We start from the raw sequence: 27661 nt of genomic DNA, 5'->3' as shown, positions 1-27661 counted from the left end.
AGCAATAAACTGGGAAAACATTTTTACAGTCAAAGGTTCCGATAAAGGCCTCTATTCAAAATATATAGGGAATTGACTCTAATGGTCAAAGGAGATGGACAATTCTCAGATGAAGAAATTGAAACTATTTCTAGTCATATGAAAAGATGCTCCAAGTCATTATTAATCAGAGAAATGCAAATTAAGACAACTCTGAAATACCACTACACACCTCTCAGATTGGCTAGAATGACAGGGAAAGATAATGCAGAATGTTGGAGGGGATGTGGTAAAACAGGGACACTGATACATTATTGGTGGAATTGTGAATACATCCAGCCATTCTGGAGAATGATTTAGAACTATGCTCAAAAAGTTATCAAACTGTGCATATCCTTTGATCCAGCAGTGTTACTATTGGACTTATATACCAAAGAGATCTTAAAGAAGGGAAAGGGACCTGTATGTGCAAGAATGTGTGTGGCAGCCCTCTTTGTAGTGACCAGAAACTGGAAACTGAGTGGATATTCATCAATTGGAGAATGGCTGAATAAATTGTGGTATATGAATATTATGGAATATTACTGTTCTGTAAGAAATGACCAGCAGGATGATTTCGGAAAGGAGAATTTTGGGGGAGAATTACATGAACTGATGCTGAGTGAAATAAGCAGGACCAGGAGATCATTATATACTTCAACAACAATACAATATGATGATCAATTCTGATGGATGTGGCCCTTTCCAAAAATGAGCTGAACCAAATCAGTTCCAATAGAGCCGTAATGAACTGAACCAGCTACACCCAGCAAAAGAACACTGGGAGATGACTATGAACCACTACATAGAATTCCCAATACCCCTATCTTTGTCCACCTGCATTTTTTATTTCCTTCACAGGTGAATTATACACTATTCCAAAGTCCAATTCTTTTTGTACAGCAAAATAACTGTTTGGGCATGTATACATATATTTTATTTAATTTATACTTTAACACATGTAATATGTATTGGTCAACTGAGGGGGTGGGGGAAGGAAAAATTGGAACAAAAAGCTTGACTTATCAGTGCTATAAAATTACCCATGCATATATCTTGTAAATAAAAAGCTATAATAATAATTTAAAAATAAAATATGAATCATGCAACTACTCATGTATTGCAAAAAACAAAAATTGAAAGCATCCTAATAAGACAAATTTGAATTAATAGTTTTTATTGAACTGAGAGTCACAAGATTTTGAGATGCCAAGAGAAATTAAGACAACTCTGTCTGGCAATTAGTATAAGTTGCCAGGTTAGAGAACAAATGAAAAGGAAATTTTAGTTGTCAGAGTTAGTTCATAGATGTCTTTGGAAATAACTCATTTTTGAAACTTGTTTTAACTTATCAAAACAAAACTGTGTTATACTCTAATAAAAATTTTAAAAAAGTAATCACCACCATAGAGTGACTAAAGCATTAAGATATTAAAATATGAATCAAGTAGAGAAAGTACATTCATTTTTATTCCAAGATATACCATAGTAAGTCAGGAGATGAATTATGGAAACGAAAATACAATTATCTAGTGGGATCAGATATATGCCAATGTTGTCAGTTCAAGATTTGCTTCTGATACTATCCATGTGGTCTGGGACAATTCATTTAGCATCCTTTATTTTCAGTTTCCTAATCTGTAGGAATCTAAACTAAATACTATCTGGGGTCCCTTCTAAATTTATGATCTTATTAACTGAACCAAATAATCCAATATAAAACCAAATGATAATTTTTAAAGAACTTATCCATGAATAAAGGACCATATAAAAAACTTAGACTTCTCCCTCAAATAGTCCTTTTGCCACAGGAATGAAAAGGTCCACCATTACACTGGAAGGAGACTATTCACTTGTTAATTACTTATAATATTCCAGTTTCTGCTTCCCTAATATTAATCCATTGTTGTCCTTAAACTATAAGTATTGATAAATTTTAGGAAAAAAACCTAACAGAAATAAAGTGATTTAAACTGAAAATATTTTTAAACCCAAGATGAAGTACTTGCCATGTTAACAGAAGTCAACCTTTTCCCCCAAAGTTTGGTCTAAGAAAGACAAACCAGTTAGGTTCTATCTGTGACTTTATTCCTCCGAAGTTAGTGGACACATATACATGGGAGCACAGTTAGAACTGGGCTCAGGGTGGGCAGAGGGCAGTTGCAATCACATGGTAGTCTTATCAGGTCATCTCTGGGCTGGGATGGTTTTCAGAACGGGGAGTTGATATGAATCAGTTTGAGGTGGTTATCTGGCATAGCAGGGGAAGTTCTGGGTTCAGTATGCCAATACTGCAGGGAACTTCCGATACGATACGCTCAGCTTAAGGAACATTCAGTTTTATCTGATTCCCAGGTCAGTCTGGCCTCTTCTGCATAAAGAGAGCATGAACAAATCAAGGTGATTAATAAAGTCATTAACCATTCCATTGTCACACAGATAGATACCTTAGTCAAAACTACTTTTACTTGAACCAAGATCCTTAATGGAATCCTTTATTTTTAACCAGCAATAATATTTTTTTTAAATCTCTCAGCATTAAACACTATAATAAATGATTCCTTCTTCGGCTTCCAAGGACTCATTCAAATAACAAGAAAATAGTAATGACAAAATAAAGTTAAGTTCTATACTAATAAATAACTGATAGCCTTCAGCCACTGTTATTCTTATCCATTACCAATCTAATTGTTTCTTTATCCCCTCCAACTTTTGCTGCACTTGTACAGTACAACTAGTATATGAAGCTCACGCTGATGTTCTTGGCTTCCTTGGGGACCTTGGAGAAAGCAGACATCCTCTGCTTGCTTCCCTATATGACTTATCATGAACTGAAATAACAACAACAACAACAACACCTCTGTCCCTATCATTGATTACTGAGCTGGCAAAACTGAGGAGACAAGAGGCTAAATATGATAGAGGAAAAAATTACAGCTTCTGGATGGTGGGTCTCTTGGAGCCACTTCCTAAGGAGAAATCATCTGACTTCATTGGAAATTAGGGGGATATGGAGGAATGAAGTATTTTCCTATACCAGCATAATGACAAGACTGGGCCTTCTATATGATCCTAACCACATTGCTCTGTCTTGTAAACACCATCAGGTGAAGGAGAAAGCAAGAGCATTATGTACCAAATTACAGCAATGGTAGCAGGATTGGGTTTATGATGAGGAACATATGGATATCACAGAAGGAAGACTCTGGAAGGAAGATTGCTCTTGGGATTCAATCAGAATGGGCTCAGTTGAGGTGAAATGTGAATTGGCTACTTAGTAGCTTTGCAAAATCCACTTATGTCAAACCCACAAGACTTGACTATTAGCTACTCAACTGATCATTCTAGTAATGATCTTACTAGATTCTGTTCTAATCAATCTATGATTTTTAATTGCCTAACATTCCCTTTTCTGAATATAGTTATTTTTCAAACTTCATTCTCAATGATAACTTGACTTGCAAATGAATTTTATTTAGGTGAGGCAGGACTGTGCAAGGCCACTAGCCTTAGTTTCTCCCCCAATAATAGAGTCCAGTAGCAAGACATGTCAGGATACCTGGCAATGGCTCCAGATCCAATGGGAGTCCTTGGCCCTTTGAAGCTCAGGTCTTTTCCAGGTCTCAGTTTGAGATAACCACCATTTCATGATTAAAAGCTAGGCCAGGATTAAAAGAAGGACTAGTTTGTCTTCACAGAAGAATTAATCTGGGAGGGGAAGAGCCCAAAGTCACATCATGTGTTAGAGGAAGGACTTCCTCACTTCCAGTTCAGCTCTCTACCTACTCTTCCTCATTAGGCTCACCATTATAGCAAGGATCAAATAAAGTAAGTCTGCAAGTTTTCAAATCATTGTCAACTAATGCTATGAACAGAACACATTACCTACCATCAGTCAGAGCCTCCAGGGAAATCTCCAGCTCTGGGTGGGGGGATGAAAGCTTTCATAGCTCACCCAGGAGGATCCATCTGTTAGCAGAGACAGCACCTTCCCCTGACCCTCCACTTCCCCTACTGTGTCTAACCATGTGTGTATTTGAGAAATAAGACAACCATAATGCACTGAATCTGGAGGAAACCACAATGATAGGTAAAGTATAAGGATTGGCATAGGTTACAGTCTCCGTAGCCTTCTCTAATCAGCACCCAGCTAGACACTATACAAAAGATAAAAGAAGCTTCCTCACTCTCCCTACCCAACTCCCCAAACCCGTAGTTCCAAAATGGTCTTGAGAGAGATTCAATAACATTGCCTTGTGAAATCCATCCCAGTGTCAGTTATTGCTATCAGGGAATCTGGTGAAATTGGGTCTATACTATGGGTTGGGAGCCACTATAATTAAATGATAAGTCAGAGTTATATAATGCATTAAATAATCATAACCCTGGAAGGTAACTAATGTTACCTTCCTCCATTTTATGGAGGTGAGTAAATGAATGACCTTAATGACACAACAAGTTAGTGTCAGAACCTGGCCTCCTCAACTAGAATTAGCTCAAATCCCAATAGACCAACAGCCCTGAGGATTCCTTAATCACTGGGACAGATGTGTGCCTTAAAATCAGTCTCAAAATAAATTATTTTTAGGACAATAATGAGTTCTGATTGCCTTTGACTTTTTTCCATCACTGATAAGAGGAATTCATACTCTCTCTTGGCAGAGGTAAGAACTGATTGGTTCAAGCATTCTGGAAAGCAATTTGGATTTAGGCTAAGATAGTGACTAAAATGTCCATGTCCTTCAATGCAGAAGCCCCACTGCTAGCCATATACCTCCACGATATGAATTTAAAGGATTACAACAAAATAAAAACTGAATATCATATAATCATAATGATCCAACTTGATCCCAAAGAGAATTCATTGCTTTTTTTCCTTTCCATTCAGCCTTTTGTATACATACAGACATATAATGCACATACGCACTCTTGAGCTTGATTTATGAGTCTGCCTTTTACTTCCTTGAGGTATATCACTAGCAATTGGACATCTGAATCAAAGAACATGGACATTTAAATCTCTGTCTGAATATGATAAATCATACAAATCTTATAACATTTTATATTTATAGAGTCTAAAACATATTTTTGTAGAATATTCACATCTCATATATTTTTCCCAAATATGTGTCACTTTTTCACATGTTTTTTTTCTTCATAAATTCAAGGATTCAGTTGAGTTTGAAGATGTTGCTACCTGTATTATCAAGCAGGTGAATCTCACAAACACTCAAATGGATCTGTGAACTTACTGCCATGGAAATTCCCTGCAAAAATAAAACAAGAAAAACTTATTAAGTGCTTATGATGTGTCAAGAACTGTGCTAAGGTGCTGAGGATGCAAAGATCAAAGTAAATTAGTCCTTGCTCTTGAAGAACTTACATTCTACTGAGGTAAATAACATGTAAATGAATATAAAAATTAAATATAAAGCAATTTGCACATAGTAGGAACAAGAGCAGGGGAGGGAATGGATGGGAGATTAGAGATAAATTCTCCTTTGTAAAGAATAAAATATCAAGTTTAGCTTAAAAAAAAAGGAATACAAGAAGTAATGTATAATATGACTGAAAAGAGTAAATTGAAGTTTGTGAGAAGTTTTAGTTACCAAACAAAAGAGTTTATATATAATATTAAAGTCATTGGGTTTATTGAGTAGGAGACTAACATATGCTTTGCCAACTGTGCTGAGTATAGATTATTTAGGTGAAAGACTTAAGAGAGGAAGACTAATTAGGTGGCTATTCCAGTGGTCCAAGTGAGAAGTGATGATGGTCTGAACTAGAGTAGTAGTCTTGTGAGTAGAGATACAAAGACAGATGTGAAAGATGCTGCACAAGCAGAAACAAGATTTGGCAAATGAATGGATAAAGTTGTGAGCATGAATGGCTGGAAGGATGTAGGCAACTTCTAGAGAAAAAGGAAAATTCAGAAGGGAAGTGGGGTGGGAAGAGGAAGAAAGATAAGGTCCTTGGGAGATCCTTAATCTATCCATGACTGCTAGCCCTTTTTTATTCACTCTATGGGACCATAAATGAAGGAGGTGGGGTAGAGGTAGAGCTCTGACTCTCTCAGAGCCAGAAATCCAGTGTCAGTCATTTAGGTGATTGTCCCAACCATAAGGTATTCTTGGAGGTAAATGTGAATTTAGTGAGGAGGCAAATGTGGAGGATGTTAGGGTTGCCCAAGCTGCAGTTAGGTTATAACTACTCTCAAGGAGCTAATACCTGGCTCAAGAAGAGAAAAGCTGGGTGTTTGCACAGTAGCAGGAGCAAGCCAAATAGTGGGGGGGAAAGGGTGGTAATATGTTGGAGAAAAGCCCCACATTTGGCTATTATGGGGAAAGAGGGATGTGACCCATTGTCTGCTGGTTGTATACTTCCTAAGATTATCAATCTGGGGCTACAAACCCCCACTTTTGAGACTATGGCATCATGCCACAATGTTGAAGGGCTAAAGTTGTTCTCCGACTAAGTCTATCTACCACGAAACAAGCTAAATTTCCACAATGACTGGGAAAAGCATTTAAGGTCAGTAACCTATACGGAAAGGTTAATAAACCTACACAGAACTTTTTCTGGGGGGAGGAAGGTCCAAACCTGTGAACATATTGGAGTAGGATCCACCTCTCTCCTCAGGAATAAATATCCTTTTAGGTCATGTCTCATGTCCAATTCATCAATGGTTATGAGAAGCAACCAACTTATAATTGTCATGTGCCCTATTCATTGGTCTTTTGGTTACCCACAATTTCAATTCTTCAGAGATCATAATGTTACATGATTCACCATCATATGCCCTCACAGGGAGACTCTTGGGTGTTAAAAAGCTGGGTTTTTACAGAAACAACTGGATTAGTTAACATCAAAAGCACTATGAAATTTCCCAAATATGATTCAGCCCAGTTCCTTATTTCAATGTTGAAACCATTTGATGTGACTACCATACATATACATACATAAATGTAGACTAACTCAATGGGCTACTCAACCAGCTGCATGTTGTTATATAGGCAATATGCAGTTTTCGTGTACTTTTATTTTTCCAGTGTGGATAGTTACACTGATCTCTTTCAATAACTAAGCATTTCATCAACTGAGATTTTGCAGCGTTCTGGGACTCCATGCAATTCACATATCATCTTTAAAGACAAACATTTGGAGAACCTTGTCATTTATGGGAAATTTCTCTGTATTTTGTAGTACAGGGCATCCTCTATGCCCTTGGCAAACACCTTAGATCTTGGCAATAAATATACCTGATATATACTTTGCTCACTATTGATGTACATTGAGTAATTAGACACATTTATTTTCATGGTTGTATCTTTCATAGCATTTTACATAGTTTTACAACATCCATAAGAGACATTTTGCCCTAGTAATTTAATGTTAAAACGAAAAATCAACAAACAATAAACAGGGCAGAATCTTATCTCCTCCATTTGGTATGTCAAGTACTTTACAATATGGCTCCAAATTATCTATTCTGATTAATGAAATGTCTCTCCCCTTGACATATTCTACATTCTGGACACATTAGCCCAATGGTCCCACATGCCTAGAATACTGTCCTTGGAAACTCCACCTCCATTCAAAGCTCTGGCCCGGTGTTACTTTCCTGACCCCTCTCGTTATTAATGTTTTCCCCACCTCATCACTCTTAAATTTCTTGTATGGATTTTTAATTTACTTGTCCCTATACAAGCTGTATCATCCCAGTAGAATGTAAACTCCTTAAGAGAAAGTGCTATTTCATTTTGTCCTTGTAGTCTCATCACCTAATTGAGGATATTTTACATAGTATGCACTTAATAAATGCCTCTTAAATGCATGTTCTTTCAGTGCATTGACTTGATTCATTTGAAAAAAAAACTGCAGACATATATTATATAGACACATTTGTGTTTTATATTATATGTAATTTTATATTTAAAAATCTATATAATACATACATATATGTATGTACTCTTGTATGAGTCAAGTCATACAATGCATTTTAAGAGAATATTCACATACATATAACACATATATGTAAAAAAGAAAGTTTAACTCATCTGTAATGAACTTTAGAAATAGATCTGGTTGTATATTATTTGCAAAAAATATGTAACACACCACTTAATCCCAATTGCCTCAGCAAAAAAAGAAAAATAAAATAAAATAAAAACATACTGGTAAACGTTCTCTTTATCCCAGCTTCTTGGGGTTGTAACCCCATGTGTGACCTTTTAACTGAATGGAGGGGGTCACAAAATTATGATTTATTATCAGTAAATGTTTGATTTCTAGACTTATTTATATACTTATATACCAGGGATCACATAGAAATTTGTTACATAAATTAAGACCCAGAGGTCAGTTGAATCACACACCCAGAATGTGTCAGAAGTTTTTAAATCTAGGTCTTCTTAACACCAAATGACTGCCTATCCAGCACCTAGTTAGTAATAATTATTAGTTAAAACAGGAAGCTACCAGATAATTTGCCTCCTCCAGCCACCCATCCACCCAGCCTCATTTCAAATGAGCCACTCTAAAGCTAGATACCCTAGATGCCACATTGTGGTGTTCTAGGGTTCATTGACCTCCAATTGAATTTGTATTTGAGGGCTCATTTTGTGAAGCTAATCTTGATGCTATTTAAAAATGCTATTTAAGGTTCTTCTAGGTGAAGACTATATATATCACTAGGACTTATCTATGGGAAAATGCTAGGAATCTGTGACATAGAAATGGTCAGTGCCAAATAAGGACCAAGGGAATCACAATTCCAGACCATTCAATCAGTAAACTAGCATGTATTAAATACTTATTATATTCTAGGTAATGTGTTAAGAGCTGGGATTAGGAAAGAAAGGAAAAAACAAAAGCACAGGAAAAAAAAAAAAAAAGATTCCTAGCCCATAGATTAATGTGGTAGATACCATGCAAAAATGTATGTACAGAAAAGATACTGGATAAATTGAAGGATATTCTCAGAGTAGCAGTAAGGATAGGGAGGACAGGGTAAGGATTCTTATAGAAGATGGGATTTTAGTTAAGTCTTGAAGAAAGACAAGGATGATAAGAACTGAAGATGAAGTGGGAGATAATTCTAGTTCAAGAGTTGCATGGGAGACAGTGAGTGAAAATGCTTGAGCCAAGATATAGGGTGTCATGGGTGAAGAAGGGCAAGAAGATCTACTCTCCCTCCTTCTCCCCCCCAAAAAAAACCCAACCCAACCAACCACTAAGTCTTTTATTCCCAGTTGTTGATGCTACAAGGACCAATACATTTTGGTGATCTTGGACAAAGTTTCAGTTGCCCTATCCTGATTGTGGTTCTGGTCTATAACATCTTCAAATCTAAAGACTTTGCTGTAAATTTGCTATAAACTCCTCCTGAAGAAATACAAAATACGAATGTTCTATCATCAATGTGATAATATAATTAAACAAAGGTGGACTTGTATAATGAATATTAATGTACAAATATCTCCTCAGATATATAAACTATCTGTATATAACACAGTACCATTACAGAGAAGGTGTAGCATCAGGTCAGAAATCAGGAGACCAGGACACTAATTTCAACTTAGCTACTATCTACTTGAGAATCAAAGAACCACAACAATCTTGGAACCCCTAGAAATCATCCTATAGAAGACGTTCATTTTGCAGATGAGGAAATTGAAGCTTAGAGAGTTTAAGTAAATTGCAAAAAAACAAGGAAGGAAACAAATATTTATTACACACCTACTATGTGTTGGCACTTTACAAATATTATTTCAGTTGATACAACAACACTGAGAAGTAGATGTTTATTCCTATTTTACAGTTGAGAACTTTTAAGGTAGAAAGGGTTGTGACTTGCCCAGAATCACACAGCTAAGATTCTCAGCCTGGATTTGAACTCTGGTTTTCCTGACTCAAGGTCCAGCATTCAGTCCACTGTGCCACCTGATCGCCTCCTAGTAAGTGGTGGGCTTGCCACTGTTCTGCCTCTAGAAGCTCAGTGCTTTTTCACCTGCACTGCAACTTTGAGAAACTGATTCTTAGAGCTTCAAGGTCCTCATCTGCCATATAGGGATATGGCGCCTGTTCAGAGTTGTCATAAGGTCAAATGGAATTTCAAGCAATAAATGCAACACTCACCACTCAACAAATGCTATTGGATTAAAGATAGCATCTGAATGTTTCTGAGCCAGTTTTCATGCCATTAACCCAGAAAATTGCACATGATTTAAAAAATAATAAAAAGGTCCCAGGACAGTTCCCAAGTAAATGTATCAAAGATAAGCAATCCACTTTGAAGTACCCACTCTAAAATCAGGTTTGATTATTAATCAAATGTCAGCAATCAAAAGCTCTTCACTAACAGCATGAATGTGAGGCCCATAATGCCAAGAATGATCAGTAAGAGTTAGAATTCCCATAATGGTTGGTATTTTTCAAACTTTGTCAGTTTGTTTTGATGCACTGAAGTATTCATCGTCTTGATAGGTATGATGTGCCCAATATAAAAAACAGTTGTATAAAAACCCAGTAAAGCACTGGCAATAATCATAATGAACTAAAAGTCATCTTAATCCAAGGATCAGTAATTAATATTGACACAGAACCATAACTAAGATGGGGCAATTGGGGCTTTGCCTTGGGCTGCCTAACTCAGAGGTTTCTGGTAGACTTGCTATGCTAAAAGTGTAAAATTACAAACCAATTCAAGGATCAGTAATTGATATTTGTACAGAACCACAACTAAGGTGGAGTGGCAGGAGCTTTGACTTAGGCTGTCTAATCTAGAGGTTTCTGGTGGACTTACTGTGCTAAAAGTGTAAAATTAGAAACAAGAGAGCTTAGTACCTAGGTAGCAAGAAATAATTTATTAAAATAGAAATGATTGGATAATGAGCTCTCCTCTCCCATATTGCAGTATCACCAGCATTGATCTCACTGTTACCCTTCCACATGGATGTTCCATCCCAAACCTGAGGCAATAATTCATGTAGCTTGTTTCCATCGCAAAAATTCCTAATTATTGCTCTGCCAATCACTTTGGAGATAAAAGCAGGGGTTTGCAATATATGTGGAGCACATGAACTAAAAAAAAAAAATCCTGGGTGTGATCCATAAATTTAAAAATTTTTATAACTACAATTCAATATAATTGTTTTCCTTTATAATCTTCTCTATTTTATTTCATGCATTTAAAAATATTATTCGGAGAAGAGGCTCATTACATCAAAAAGGTTACAAATGCCTATGCTTAAAGCAAAAGTCAGAAGATCTAAGAAGCATTGTGCTTGTAGTCAACAGGATGACAATAATTGATCACAGAAAACAAACACATTTTAAAGATGAGTATAATTGTGAATAAAGTTCAAAGTGCATTTTCTTCAATTACATGGTTCATGCAAATGTTTAGTTTTCCCTCAATATTTTCAAGATTACTATTTGCTCTTTCTTATGAGAAAACTAGGTTATCTACACCAACTTTTCTGAATAATACATGCTAATCTAGCTACACTCCAATTATATTTTTATTCCTTCATTTTTAGAGATGAAACACCGATGCTCAATTTAAATAGTCTACAGTAAATGAGTTAAAGACCTAGCAACCAATCTAAAAGATCAGAAATTTATCCATTTTGACGGTATCCTTTAAACTTCAAACCTGATTTCTCACACTGTAACATATTTAATATAATTTAAGTATAATGCATTAGGCTCCGACATTCTAATTGTTTCTTGTGCTAATTCTAGACTTATCTAACACTTATCTTGCCCAATTCCTTGTAGCCAAGAGTCCTCATCTTACATTTATCTTGTATTTTTGTATTCCTCACTATTAATTTGTTTTGTGGATTTTTGTGTGTGAGGCAAGTGAGGATTACCCAGGATCACACAACTAGATGTAGTGGATTTGAACTCAGATCCTCCTGACTTCAGAGCTGGAACTCTATCCACTGCACCATCTAATTGTCCCCTATTAGTTTTTAAAACAAATTTATAAATGTAAAATAATCTACTAAGTCTTGGTTCCAATGTTTTGTAATCTTACAAGAGTTGTAACTGCTCAAACCACAAAACAGGAAAGTGAAATGAAGTATCAGTTACAGTGATCCTTAACCATTATTAGGCTATGTACTTAGCAAAGAGTTTTCTCCTGGTGTTGTTTGGGAAGCATCTACTGTGTAAAAACAAAATGTGTAACTGCTCACAAATTACTATGCATCCAATAAAACAAAGACCATGCTAACCTTTCTGTTGCAAAATTTTCTGGAGTAGGAAGATCAAGCTACATAATTCTCTTTTAAAATGTAATCTATTAAGGAAGAAAAATCAGAGTGAAAGATAAACTAATATTCATTTACAAAGAATTGTAGAATCATAAAAGGAAGGAACAAAGTATTTCTTCCTGATCAGTTCACTCTAATAAGGAGATATACATTCTGAATTAATTTTTTTGTTTTGGTGTTTGGGTTTTTGTTTTTGGTGCTAGCCAAACACCGATCATATTCTGTGTTATACAAAACCATAGGTCTTAATCCCTTAAAATATAAGCTTGAGCCAAAGCATGCAGATGAAAATATAATTTTTAAATGAAGTAGAAGCAGATCCTGTAGTACAATATGTACTGCTTTATTTCCTTTTCCTATTTTTCTTGTCCTTTTCAGTCTTTCCTTACATAAACTCTCTAACTAGATAAACAATAAAGATCAGATTGTTTCAAGCACAGCAATAATACCTGGAACAAAATCTACCAAGAGGAAAAACAACAACAAAAAAAAAGAAAGAAAAAGAAAAAGAAAAAACATGGAATGGAGGGCAAAAATGCAAAGGAATAAACAAGAAAAGATGGGAGGAATACAGTAGTTAATATCTGAAAGAGGAAAGACTTATAAATTTGAGAAATATTCATGTTTAGTTTATTTGTTATTAAGTTGGAACAAGATGGCATTTTCATTAGAGGCTAGTTTGAAGAATCACATTCTTTTATAAAGGTAGTGGATTGTACTGACCTTTTCAAATGGGTGTGGATTAAAAGGACACAAAAGCTCCTCAGAGGATCAGTAAGACTTCTAAATAAATGTTTCTTTGCAAGTGTAGGGTAGTATATTTATTGTATGTGATTCCATGATCTGTGTGCCACCCTTTTTATCATTGGAGATCTTATAAAATACTTCAAATATTAAAGTAATAGAATCCATATATATTCTCGTTTTCTTTTTTCACAAGTTTTCACTGCTAAAGCAGTTTGTACAGACATTACAGATCATTTGTGATCTACACAAGCAGTCTTTTTGTTTTTAAATTGCCAGTGTATTCAGTGGTACTGATCATCCCTTTTGCTAGTCATAATCAAACCAATTCTTTAATAATCAAGACCTTGCAGAGAAGTTCTCTGCAAAGAAATGTCCCACATCCACCAGAATTCTTTGCCTTCTTCCTCCTACAGTAAACTCATTTATTTACTGGAGTATTTTCTATAAGGAATCCACAGTGATCAGCTCTTGAGTCACAGACCTTTAAAGAGCTAACTGCTATTCCTCTCTGTAAGGCTTTTTTCCTCTATGGTAGCAAAAACTGAATTGACAGCTAACTCCAAACTGCCTGCCTGTATTCTTCCATTTAACTAATGGCATTTCCTTCTTTTTTTATTCCTGTTACATCATCAGCATAGCTCATATTTCACTGTAAGAGCTAGCTGAAACAAATAGCATGAATGTTTCCTGTTTGTCATTAGAACTGAAAGCCTCATTTGAGTTTATTTTACAAACTGGCAGTCCTGGTGTTATATGACACATTGGTATAAATTCCCTTCACAATTGTTTGTTTAGGGCACCGCCTTTTCTGTCCCCCTGATAAGAGAAGAAACACAACTAGCCTGTCAATCTCTAAAATTACTCAAACTGAGAACTGAAACAGGAGGGTGGTTTTGAATTTGTTGTTACTCCCCAACAATGTCATCATGGTTACACTTTATAAACACACTTGGCATCAGCAGGTGCTTAAATCTGAAATGGCAAAAAAAGCAGACTGTAGTTGTTTCAACTGATTTAAGATCTTTGAATATTACAGACTTTCTCAAATGTTCAAATTTTATATAAAATTAAACTGATCCATCAGTGCCTTTTTGCAGTCCTATGACACCATCTAAGGCATCATCAGAATAAAGCCCACAGGTTTTTAAGGTGTAAGAGGGGAAGAGATGTTAAAAAGTAGGAAAATACTGATTTCCACATTAAAAAAAAAACGCACTAAAAAGGAGAAGAAATCGGTCACATAAGGATTGATATTATATGTCCGATCAAAGCATTTTCTCTTAAATTTGACAAGGCTTCTTGCAAGAAATGAGAATGGATTAATAACAGGCATGCTAATTAATTTAATAGTAGAAAGGAAACATGGAATATTCAGGTACAAAAACGGATAGACCAGAGGATGGCAGATGGGAAACAAAAAGCAAACTGGCACAATTCTGAAAGAGTATACTCCTAGAAGAGAGTAGCAGAAGGGTAGCAAGTGGTCAATGGCAGAAAGAACCAGAACAGTGAAGGAGAACAATCTGAGAATAATGAAGGAAGAGCTGGAAGCAATCTTGGAGTCCATCCCCTTCATTTTATAGCTGAGGAAACAGTCCCAGAGAGGTTATGACTTGCCCAAGATCACATAGATAATAAGTGACAAGCAGGATAAGAATCCAGATTCTTTAATCTCAACGTCATCCTGTTTCTACCATACTATGAACTTGAAGAATTATAGGAAGTAGTTATCGATTTGTATATTAATAGACCTGCCATCTATATATCTTTAGAACTTTTAACATCTTATTTAACAGTTTCAACTACCTGAAACAGTAAAGCACATGCAAGTTCCAAAGGCCTCTGAACAACAAAAACAAAATGGCAAATAACACAGAACACAGGTAAGCTACAAATGTTTTATTCATTGGGAAGTCTCTTAGACATTCACTTTGAGTTGATTCTTTCTGTAGACACCATTTATAATAAACTTGGTTTTCTAATTATTAGCAGATTAGAAGCAGTGATTTATGTAGAATGGAGAAAATGCTTTAAGAATGGGGAAGGTCCACTAAGAATGAATGCATGGAGAGCTACAAAAAAAGTGACATCTGTCCTCATGAGCAAAAAAAGGAAACTAGAGGAAGAAGACACCCGAACGAAGTCCAAAGATAAAAAGTCCCATGAACCTTAATTAACCCTGAAGGCAGCAATATATTACATATAGCAGAGTATTAAAATGTTAATAATAACATCCCTGAAAATAAAAAAACTGCTAGGTTACAAATGGAGAAACAGGTCATGCAATCAGAAAGATTTCCCCCATTCAAAATGTCTAAAAACTCTCTGCAGTCTGGAACTTTAAGAGAGCTCATATTCTTCCCCAAAATTGCCAGATCAATAAATAACAATTTATTAAGCATTTTATATATGTCAAACTCTGGCCCAAGCACTAGAGATACAAAAAGACAAGTGTAAAATAATACCTGCATTCAATAAATGTGGTGTCTGATGTTGATGATGACTAAAGAGAAGCCATATATTCTCATGATCGTTCAATAATATTGTGCCTTTTACATGTGGAAATGCCACTGTATTAGTTGTTCCATTAGTAGTAGTAGCTTAGCACTGATTTGTTTTTGCACATTTTCCCAGTCCCATCACAGTCCATGGCCTATGTTTATAGTATAACTGGCCAGGTTTAAAGAAGTTGATATTGAACACAGTAAGCCCAGGGAATACATACTTTAAAAGATCCATGATTTCACTGGCATAAATATCACCTGTATCACAATCCTCCATGCCTTCTAATTCTATGGGTTTTACTCAGGTTTCCTCATAAACTGTTGAGAATCTACTCAGAGATCCTCCTCTTTTCTTATTTTAGGAGCTACCAAAGTACCACCTGATTTTACCATATGTCGGATCTCACTTTTTTCCTACTTTGAGGAGGGTTAGGTTGGGGTGAAAAGACTGGATCTACCTTTCTCTACAAGGCCACTCACAGTTTAATTCTATTGGTGATAGTAATAGTGAAACAAAAACAAACCATCCTGGAAGCTTTGATCTGCTCTATTTCTGATCTGGGACATTTTGCCCCTTCTTAGCACTATGATCCTTGCCCATAGCAGGGCTCTTCATACGGGTGTCAGATATAGGTGCATTTTCCCTTTTGGACTTTAGGTCCATAGCAGCTCTGAACTTCCAAATTCAACTGATGCACCAGTTTTGGCCTCCTCTCCACCCCCAGCAGGGATTACAAGCTTTTGCCACCACACCCAGGCAAATCTCATTCTTTTTATTGCCTGTTCACCTCTCTGTCCACTAATGCAAGCTTTTTAATAATCTATTTTATAGAACACGAGAAATTGGTCGATAAACAAGTTTGACTTGAAACTTCAGCTTATTAGAGATAACTAAACAACTAGGAAAATGTGTAAAATCATGCCTCAAAATACTAACAATTCCTTCTCTACAAGACCAAGGGGAAGAGAATATATGAACTTGGGATGGGTGTAGTTTTCCTAACAAGTCACAGCAAGTCCCTGTGACCTAAACAAAGTACTTTCAAAATCACTTTTGATTACTGAATTACTTTGAAAATAATTTGGCTTACTTCTGAAAATGATTTGCCCCAATTAATCAGGATCATCCCCTTTAGATGATAGTGTAAAGATAAATTATATGGTAAAGATGAAATTCCCATCCATCCCCAACTTGAAAAAGACTCTACGATATTTTCAAAAGAACTTTCTTCCATTTATATTCTCTAGAATTATTCTGCCAACAGTTTCCAACATTCTTGAGGTTGCAACACCCTCTCCAATGTTTGATTTCACAACATTCTCCACCTGAAAGTCCTATATGTCTTAGGCTTTGAAAAATATGAGTTAATTTTGTTTGGATAATTCCAAATGTTTTTTATTTTTAGAAAACTGGAAGCTATCAGAAACTAGCATAGGGGATTGTGGCTTGATATAATTGTGGGGGGGGAAAGGGGGCAGGAGTTATTTTAAAAGGTGAACCACATTTGTTCTCAGTACATTTATCTAGATTATCAAATACTTCTAAAAACAATTCAATAATCTGTGAACAGATCAATATATTCAGAGTTTTCAGGGTCTGACAATATCATAATCTCTTCATTGAATTAACACAAATTTAAGTGTAGTAGCAGAATTATTTGAACAACTGTTTTAATGCAATAATCATTAGATAAAAAAAAAACAAAAAACTTCAATCTGGCAATATTCCCACAATGAAGAGGTTAACTAGTTCTAGGTGTTTAATTAAGAGCCTTACATTTGACAAAGCACTTGTCTCACAAAGATCATTATTGGGCAGGCTCAGAAAGGTGTGTCTATTGTTCTCTACCAACTTCAAAATTGGTCAAGATTTAAAACCCAAGCCTTTTCATTTTCTAGTGTAGTGCCGTTTGCACCACACAGTACAAGCCTATCTCATCCTGCTGCACTTCACTTTATTACTTTGCAGATACTGGGTTTGTTTTTTTTTTGGGGGGAGGGGTTGTTTTGGGGGTTTTTACAAATTAAAGATTTGTGACAATTCTGAGTCAAGCGAGTCTTATCAGAGTCATTTTTAAAAGAGCATATGCTCATACTGTATTTCCGTGTCACATTTTGGTAATTCTGGCAATATTTTAAACTTTTTAATTATAGTTATATCTATTATGGTGATCTGTAACCAGTGATTTTTTATATTACTATTGTGATCATTTTGGAATACCATGAACTAGGCCCACATAAGACAGTGAACTTAATCGATAAATGTTGAGTATGTTCTGACTGCTCTACCAACCAATCATTCCCTATCTCTCTCCCTTTCCTTGGGACTCTCTATTCCCTCAGAAACAACAATATTGAAATTGGGCCAATCAATAACCCAAACAATGGCCTCTAAATGTTCAACTGAAAGGGTCAATCAATGATCAGACTTATGAAACTACCACAGCCATCCCAACCTTCACCAACCACCACCCTGATCAATCAACAGCCATCAACATCAAGGCAAGACCCCTTCACCAACAAAAAATATTAGGACTCACTGAAAGTTCAGATGCTAGTTAACATGTTTTAGCAATAAAGTACTTTTTAATTAAGGTATACACATTTTTTTAAGACTCAATACTACTGCACACTTACTAGACAGCAAAATAGTGTAAACATGACCTTTTATATATGTGGGAAACCACAAAATTCATGTGACAAATATTTATTTCAGTGGTCTGAAACAGAATCCACAGTATCACTGAGGTATGCTTATACTATCCAATATTCTTTCCCCTCATTGCTCGTTATTGTGCATTTATTTTTAAAAACAATTCATATTGTGAAGTTTAAAAATTAGGATTGACAAAGACAGGAAACAAGCATTTTTTATGTGCCTTGTGCAGACCAATATCATCTCATTGGATCCTCACAACAATCCTGGGAGGTTTGAGCTATTATTATCCCCATTCTACAATCAAGGAAACTGAGGCTGAGGTTAAATGACTTGCCAAGATCATTCAACTAAAAAGTATCCAAGTCTGGATTTGAACTTGTCTTCTTGAGTCTAATCAGTGCTCTAAGCCACTGTGCAACCTGTCTTTAAGAAAAACAAAATTTTAAGGAAATAGAACAAAAAGAATGTTGGATACAGCAGTAGCAATATTATTCAAAGAATAACTGTGAACAACTAACCTATTCTATTATAAATATTCAGATTAAATACAAAGGAACTATGAAGGAAGATGCTGTTCACGTCCAGAAAAAAAAAAAAAAAAAAACAACAACTGATAAATGAAGTATACACAGTATGATTTTGTGTGTGTGCCCGCACACACATGACATACGCACATGGTGAATGGTGGCTTTCTCTAATGTAGGGGAGGGAGAGAGGAAAACAGCTTGAAACTTAAAATATAACAAAAAATACATTAAATTTTAAAAATCAAATGAAATATTCTTTAAGAAAGGAAAAATAGGTTTGGTAAATAATACGTGTATATTTGACCTCTATCAACAATTTCTCTTTTACATGAGACTATGAATCAAAGATCAAATGTTAGTTCCCTGCTAGAAGATACAACTAAGCAATTAGTTCTTTTCCTTATTCGTATATTTTTTGGTCACTCTCCCAAAAATTGAAAACAAAAATATTAGGGGGGAGAAGCAGAGTGATATTACCCTTTAATATCTGAATCATACTTTTTGAAAAACATTAAAAGGATTAAAAAAAATTATCTCCTGAGCCAGGAAAATTGGTACTCAACCTTACATATGATGGTTGTGGCCATCAGCAAGAATGAGTTGCAGAAGCTGTTAATTTTTCTTAGTGGAGGGAGTTTCCTCATCTCTGTACCAATGGTGTCAAAATCAAATATAAAAGGCTATAGGCAAAATGACTTAGAAAATTACAAATCAACATTATGTTGTTATTTTTGTTTTATTAAATATTTTCCCAGTTACACATCAATTCAGTTCTAGCAACTGGGAAGCAGTCTGCTTGTCCTGCTTTTGACACCTCTGCACACCAATGAAATCACAAATCCCATCCCTCAAGACATTTTATGAGCACAGATTTCTAATCAATCTAATCCAGATTTAGAACTGAAAAAATTTGCTAGAGGTCATCTAGTACAACACCCTTGTTTTACAGACTGGAAACAGAGTTAGAGAGATAATTGATTTGTCCTAGGTCAGGCTGGTAAGTAGTCAAGCTGATACCCAAACCTATAGAGCTCAATTCTTCCTTCTTTCTAGACTCAGGGCTGCTACTAGATAACTGGAACTACCAGAAGTGGAATGATGCAGTAAAGAAGGAAAAAAAGTTAAATGTCTCCTTGCTCCCTCCCCATCCCATTCCCAGTAGCTCATTTTATATTCCTCTAGAACATCAACTCTTTAAGGGGAACTTTCTCCTTTTGCATTTGTACCCCAGTACCTCTTTTAATAGATATTCAATTGATAGAAGGGGGAGGGAATGGGTTTTTATTTTAAGGAGAGTGAAACAAAAACTTAGTAAATGACTGAAATTCAAATCAGTCATCTGACCCTAGTCATCTAGTATTAGTGAAAACATCCTGGGTCTCAGGAATCCTATTAAAATGGTATTAAATCTTGTTTTAACACAGAACACGGACAGATCCTAAGGTTTAGTTTCCTCGCCTACAAAAGACATGTAATTAATTTACAGACTTGTGAGTCTCAAATGAGACTTTAAGGGACAAAGTTTCATAAATGGCAGCTATTCCACTATTAATTAGAAAATAGATAAAGAAAATTTCCAAAGATTCAAGTTAGCAAGAGATTGAAATAGAGATATTAATATTAGATTAAGACTTCTCATATCCTATGTAGAATTTAATAGGAAATAATCTGAGAGAATAACAGACAAATCTAGCTTTCAATATCCAAGTGATCTATTCCCATCCCCCTTTTCCTTTTCTCCCAAATCATGTAAATTATGCTTGATCTACTTCTTGAGTTAAAAGACTAAAGACCTAATACTAAAACCAAAATGACAAAAAGTTTTTACTTGACAATAATATTAATTCCCACTTTATGAAGGAAGTCCAGTCTATTACTGCAAAAACAAGTGAAAAAATACCAATTGCTTGGAATGTGGACTCTACTACTTTGATTTCTTTAAAAGGGATGAAGGGCTGGAGATTAAAAGATGTAAGGAGAAAGATTTATAAGCAGTAGTTTCAGCAAAGCTTATCTGTGCATATGTGTAGGTCAAACATGAATGAAATATTTCTAAACTTCTAGGATTAAAAGGGATGGACTATTAAGAGTCCAGAATGAATCAAAACCAGAATTTCCTTTAAATAAAATTTTTAAAAGTCGAAATATCTACATTGAAAACCAAACCATTATATCAACTAACTCAAATGCTTAAGTAATTCTCTTCACTGCTCTGGAATGCCAAAGAATTAAGGTTCAAACTATCTAGAATTTGTTAGGTAAAAATACTTCTTCGTAAATAATGGCAGCAATTAAGTTACTCTATAGTTGCAAATTATTTCTTCACAGACTTTTTTTTTCCCTTAAAGGTTTAATGGTTGCCCAATATAGGCTACTATTAAAGAATTCAGTGTTATTACCACAGCTAAGAAAAAATGTGATTTGTGACAGAGAAATGAGTCCACCTACAGAAGTCATTTTAGAGGGGTAGGCCCAGAGCAGTGGATCCTAAGTCAGTCTCAGAATCTGTCAGGCTTGAAATAAAGTCCCTCCTCTAACAACATACAGAGAGGCTGTGTCCCATGATGTGGGCAAGTCACTTAACCTCAGTGCCCTTGAGCAACTAACTCCAACCCCATAAATTGCAGAGTAGATGTGAAATGAACTGGTGGAGGGCACTTCTTCAAAAACAACCCTTCCACCAATGAAATCACACATCAGTCCAAAAGGCAAAAAAAGATCACTTTTAAACTTGCTACTAGGAGACAAAATTAAAAGTATGCATTTATTCATTCCATTAGCTGAGAATAGTCCTATTATACAAATACAGTAAAAAGTCAAAAAAATCACAAAATATTACAAAATAAAAAAGTACAAACTGCATTACTTAATAAATATGACTAAAAGTAGTTAAAATTGGAAACAAGATAGCTTTTTTAAGTTGGAAACGTTTGACCCAGCAAACCATACAAGCTCTTTTCAGATAGCTTTACATAATACAGAACAATTCCATTTTACCCTCGAATGTATTTCAAGGGAACAAAGTACAAAGATAATATTCTCCTGCCACAATTTAATTGCCATCAGGGGCATTTATATTGTTAATTTCAAAATCCCCAAAGTGAATCAGAGACACTTATTATAAAATATGCAGAAGACTATTATCCCGTTACCACGTTTTATCCTATGTTAAAATCCTATTGTAACAAATGAAAAATAAATAAAACGGAGCACCAGACAATCAGAGGCCACTTACACAGTAACCAAAGTACAGAATCACCATAGCAATGAACATGGGAACTCAATCAGTCAGAACAGACCTGTTCTGCCCTTTAGACAAATCGTTTTTCCTCTACCTCATTTCCTTCCCATTTTTTTTTCTTTCTAAAGCTTTTTTTTTTTTTCCCTTTTCTTAAAAAATCCAACGGGTTCCAATCAAATTCTTCTCATCAAGATGGAATGGTTCAATTATCTGGTAACACCAATGACATCAATTTCATTTGAAAGAATACATGTAAAGTTCCAATCCCATACAGCATAAAAGAACACAAACTCTGTACAAAATAAGCTTTATACAAAGTACTTCTCTGGGTCTCTGCCCAAAAGCCATTTGCCAAAAGGAGACATCATAAATGGAGGTACACCAATCTTAAAAAATATTGTGCAAAAATACATTTTTATAGAAAATAGATTACCGGGAATAAACAAATATACACTATGAGAAGATCAGCTTGCAAAGAGAGGGGCGCTAACTTTATACAACAACTTATAAATAGCGCTAAGACTACCCAAGGCTCTGCCCCAGCGCTCGGTCGCGCCGCCACCTTCGGCTCCGAGGAGGCTCTGCTCCGACCCGCCCCTCAGGCTCCCCACCTCCAGCGGGCGGCCGCGCTCACGAGCACGCGTTCTGCTCGATGTACATCTTGGACAGCGAGATGGCCATGGAGCGCGCCAGCTCCTCGTCGCGCCGCCTCTGCACCTGGGTCTGCTGGCACCAGCTGTCGTACTCCGGGTTGGGGTACGAGCGGTCCAGGACGGCGTCGTAGTGGCCGTTGCTGAGCCAGCTCAGCCAGATGCTGGGCCGCAGCGCGTCCTCGGGGCCCAGGTAGTGGATCATGGTGGACACGGTGGGGCTCTCGAGCCGGCCGCCCGTCGTCAGGTGGATGTTCACGTTGAGCATCTGGCCCATGGCCAGCAGCTCGGGGTAGCCGGCCCAGGCGCCGTCCTGCGCCGCGGCGATCAGGAACTCGCCCACGTCGCCCTCGATGAGCGGCCCGAAGTGGTCCAGGTGGTCGGCGATGTAGTGCACGGTCTGCTCGCGCAGCTCGCGGTGCTGGCTCTGCTCGCCCGACACGGCCTTGCTCACGGCGCGGTACAGGCAGTTGCCGTCGGGGATGATGTGGAAGCGGAACTTGCTGCGCTGCCGCAGGTACTTGTCCTGCCGCTCCACCTCGGCCAGGTACAGGGCCAGCTTCTCGTCCTTGGGGCCGGCGGCAGCCGCGGCCGCGGCGGCGGGGGCGCGGCCGGGGGGCTCGGCGGGCCGCGGCGCGGGGGGCTCAGGGGAGGAGGCGCGGGGCCGGGTGGCGGCCAGGGCCTGCTGGTGCTCGCTCAGACGGAAGTTTCGGTCGGGCCCGTCCGGGCGGGGGCCGGGCTCCGGGCTCGGCTTGAGCAGCTCCTCCAGCAGCCAGGCTGACGAGGAACAGCGGCGCGGCGGCTCGGGCGGCCGGGCGCAGGGCTCCAGGCCTCGCAGCGCGGTGCGCTCGGGGCCCAAGCAGCGCACGCTCATCTGCGCCGTGGACGTGTAGTGCGGCGGCGGGGGCGGCGGCGGCGGCGGCGGAGGCAGCGGCGGCTTACACGAGCCCGCGGCCGCGGCGGCTGCAGGGGCGGCGGCCCCCGGCGGCACCATCTCGAAGCACGAGGAGAAGGCGGGCATCGCGGCGGTGGCAGCGGCAGAGGCTTCTCGGGCGTCGGCGGCGGGGGCGGCGGCTGGAAGGCAGTCAGCGCCGGCGGCTTCGGCGGCGGCGGGGTCCGGAGGCTGCAAGGAGACCTTGAAGGGGGCGGGGGCCGCGGAGGGCGGGGACGCGGCGGCGGGTCCCCCCGAGGGGTAGTGGCTGAAGCCGGGGCTGTAGAGCTGCATGTCCGCCCCGCGGCCGCGGCGGCCCCTTATAGGCGCGGCGAGCCCCCGGCGGGGGGACACGCCCTCCGGGCTCCAGGGGGCCGCGGCCCAGGCGGGTGAGCCGCCGCCACTAGAATAGAAATGACCCCAGCACCATCCCGGGCCGGCCGCCCGCCGCTCGTCAGCGGCCGCAAATAGCGCCCGGGCCGGGCCCGCCAATTCCTGCTGCGCCACAGGGCGGGGGACGGGGGTGGGGGAGCGCGGGTCACGGGGGCTGCAGCGGCAGCGGCGAGTGCTGCCGCCGCAGCGTCTCTCCCTGCACCTCTGCGCGCCGACTGCTGCTCCAGGACTCCGAAGACTCCCCGAGGAAGCCGCCCGCCCCGCTGGAGTGAGTCCCGGAGGCCGGAGAGAGTGTGTGAAGGGACCGGGGAGGCGGGCTCCCCGCCCCCTCCCTCCGCCCAAAGCTTGTTTACCTCAGGCCGCGAGGCCTGGTCACGTGGGCACGCTGGAATGTGCGGATCGTTGCCGCGTCTCATTCACCCGCCCCGGCGATCGCCCCGCCCACCGCCTCCGCCCCGATCTCGGCGCTGCGCGCGTCAGCAGAGCCCGTTCCCACTCCTCCCTTCCCCCGCCGCGCCCCGCCCCTCCTCCCGCCGAGGGGGAATTGAGCCGGCTTCATTCTCGGTGCGCTCTCGGGTCCCGGGATTCCAGGCGGCCCCCCACGTGACTGTTGCTCGGCCTCCCCTCCCCCTGCCTAGCCCTGGGGTTTCTGCCCCCGTGGGCGAGCCGCGGGCTCCGGGGCTTTGGGTAGAGGTGCAGGTAGCTGCGGCTGCGGGGCTCCGGAAGCTCCGTGCACAGGCCGGCCGCTGCCATCGCGAACGCTTTCTCGGGGTTACTGAAGCACCCATTATCGTTATTTTTAAATTTTCAGTTACCGAGTTTTGTCATTAAATTGTTCACATGACTTAAATTATTTTACATTAAAGCCTTCTTTTATTTTTAAATTATTCAAGATTCCGTTATTTTTAAAATTATAGTATTGTTAAAAGATTTCGGTGGCTTTCAGGAAGGGGAGTGCCTAATGGGGCTGCTTATATGTATGGACCCCCACCCCATTTCCGTTGCCCTCCCCGTTTTCCCTATTTTGGGTGACTTTCCCCAAGCGCACCAAGTGTAACTCCTGCGCCAGGATCGTGCTTCCCTGATGGGGCTTATGCCAGGACGGCGCAGGTGGACCTCGTGTCCTGGCTCTGCTGCTTGGCCTTGGGCAGGGGCAGCTGAGGTCCCCCTCCTCACCTCTCGGGGCTCAGGGACCCCCGCTGTAACGGCCTATTAGTCTGTGACAGCTCTGCTGGCTCCCTTTACGCTGCGTCCTCTGCCTCAGTCAGGCGGGTCCCTCCAAAGTCAGCCTCCCGAACTGTATGTAAGGATGGGCTAACTTTTCTTAAGGACAGAAACTCTGGCGTCAAAGGTCACTTCAGTCCTCAATTTTCTCATCTGTAAAATGAGGCAGCCAGATGACTTCAGTGAAGAGATGCTGGACCTCACTTAGTAGCTAGTTTTGTGACCTTGGATAAGTCACTTAACCCACTGGAAAAAAAATGGCAAACCACTGCAGTAATCTTTGCCAAGAAAACCCCGAGGATAGTGTGGTCCACCGGGTCAGGAAGAGTTAAACACGACGGAACAATAAAATGATGGGATTAAACTAGACATTCGTTAACCTCCATAACTGCTCCAAATCTGTGATGGATGCACTGCGCTCCTAACCTCAGGCACCAGAGAGATCTTCGCCATCCTGTGTGATAAGGGAAGATAAAGTGCGAAGTTAAATGACTGGCAGCTTAGACCACTCCTAAGCCTCCTGTAGCACACAGCTAGACACCGGGCAAAATCTGATACTCACAAGAACCTGCTGTTTCAATCCCACCTCCTAATTTATGCGTTGGGTTTGTGCTTCTCCCTCCTCACCGGACTTAAAGGCCCGCGCAGTGTGGTGCCGGACTACCTTTGCAGGCTCACTGCTCTTCCATTCATGCACACATTTCAGCTAAGCTGGCCCACTTGGCTGTTTTCCAGCCCAGCACTTTGTCTTCTGCTCTTGGTTCTTTGCTCGGTGAATTGCTCAGGCTCACCCAATTCTCTGACTCCAAATGTGAACTATAGATAGAGTAATAACCGTAATAGTAGGTGCTCAATATATATTCCTTGAATAGACTGAATAGTCTTGGCCACACACAGCCCGGAAAATACCAAGTTAAAAAGTCTTAAATGATGTGTTTTAAGTGGGGAAAAAAAAACACATTGGACCTCAACTGTAGCACTCATTGTTTGGGGAGGTTGAGACCAAGTGTCTGTAAACTTTTCTCAAAATATCTAATATAGCAGTGCCTTCAGTCTTGAAAAATATGTAGAGAATCTACTTAAGATTCCTTCCACATCAACAGTGGAAACAGCTTTATTAAATACCCTCCATTGTGTGGTGGTGTCAGTGGCCCAGAAAGGCTAAGACTACATTCTATTCCAGTCTCTCAGCAGCTGCATTCCCAAGCAGATAACCTGCAAGAAATCAGACCATCTCCCACAAAATACTGGCTAAAGATAGGAAGAGACAAAAGCCATCCCCCAGCCTCAAGGAGGGCAAAAGATAATAAGAAAATAACTAAATACAGGCCAAAAATATCCGGAACACACGGGAGGTAATCTGATAGGGGAAGACGTTAGCAGCTGATGGAACCTCCTGAAGGTAGGACGTAAACCAAGCCTTGATGGAAGGCAAAGGACTTAAGTGGTGACAGGGGGGAACTGCATTCCAGCTAAAGGAACAGTCAGTCCGAAAGGAACGGAGACAGGTGGAGACAAATCACACTTAAAGAGCAGCAGCCTGGCTGGACTTGGAAGGGGGTGAGGTAAGCGAGCAAGCATTTCTGTCGCACCTGCTCTGTGCTGCATTCACCGATTACCTCATTTAGCCTCACCACCACCCTTTGAGGTGGTGCTATTATGCCCACAGTGGGGGAAACTGAGGCAAGCAAGTGAAATGAGGTGTCTGAGGCCAGATTTGAACCACCAGCTGCCTGTGTAAGGTATAGGGCATAAGGTATAAGAAGGCGAGAAACAAGAAAGGGAAGAGTTATGAAATGCCAGACTTCTTTGGTTGTCTGTGGTTAATTGGGAGCCATTGACACTCATTGGGGGAGGCAGAGAAAACATGACTTGTTCAAATATTTGCTTTAGAAAAAAATTTCTGTGCTGTAAGAAATGAGTAGCAAGATATATTTTTAGAAAAAATTTGGGAGGCTTCTATGAATTAATGCAAAGTGAGGTGAGCAGAACCAGAACTTTGTACACAACTAACCATGATCATCTGCGGAAAACTTAGCTAATCTGACAATACAATGATCCAAGACAATTCCAAAGGACCCTGATGAAAAATGCTTTCTATCTCCAGAGAGAGAAGGAGGAACTCTAAAGGCAGATCAAAGCAAAGGAGTTTTTTTGTTTGCTTGCTTGTTTTACAACTTGGCTAATGTGTAAAGTGGGTTAATATTGTATTACTTATATTGCTTGTCTTCTCAATGGATAGGGGAAGGACTAGAGGGAGGATGATCATTTTAAAAAATGAATTTTAAAAAATCTTTTAAAAAAGTCATTCAGTATTTATTAAGCACCCATCTATGTGCAAGGCTAATCTGGAGTTATGAGGACAAAAATGAACCATTCTTTGCCCTCAAAGAATTCTTATTCCAAAGAAGGAATTATGAAGTCTGATTTAATCCTATTGAAGTAAAATTTGTATTATATATAATGTATATTATAATATAATGTAT

General features: G+C 39.4%; 1 protein-coding gene and 1 long non-coding RNA gene across 4 annotated transcripts in view; both read right to left on the bottom strand.

Annotated features, from left to right (window-relative positions):
• The window catches only part of OTUD1 (OTU deubiquitinase 1), a 171206-nt gene extending 147354 nt beyond the window's left edge, over positions 1–23852 (bottom strand). For 2 of the 3 annotated variants that reach the window (XR_012482176.1, XM_074266918.1), the window contains exon 1: positions 22589–23852. Coding sequence is in view for 2 of the 3 variants with exons in the window: in XM_074266918.1 (XP_074123019.1) it covers positions 22608–23852 (1245 nt within the window). In the remaining variant the exon portion in view is untranslated. Of the gene's footprint in view, positions 1–2370; positions 2390–22588 lie in introns of those variants that run through there. The other variant, XM_074266919.1, reaches the window with a different exon arrangement.
• Positions 3714–25991, bottom strand: LOC141542490 (uncharacterized). The gene is made up of 3 exons (XR_012482177.1): positions 25734–25991; positions 5216–5285; positions 3714–3726 (listed from the first exon to the last, which is right to left on the bottom strand). It is a non-coding gene; the product is annotated as an uncharacterized LOC141542490 (long non-coding RNA).
• Between the last annotated feature and the right edge of the window lie 1670 nt (positions 25992–27661).

Source organism: Sminthopsis crassicaudata, chromosome 5 (genome assembly GCF_048593235.1).
Source record: "Sminthopsis crassicaudata isolate SCR6 chromosome 5, ASM4859323v1, whole genome shotgun sequence".
NCBI lineage: Eukaryota > Metazoa > Chordata > Mammalia > Dasyuromorphia > Dasyuridae > Sminthopsis > Sminthopsis crassicaudata.
This window is presented reverse-complemented; position numbering and strand designations above follow the sequence as displayed.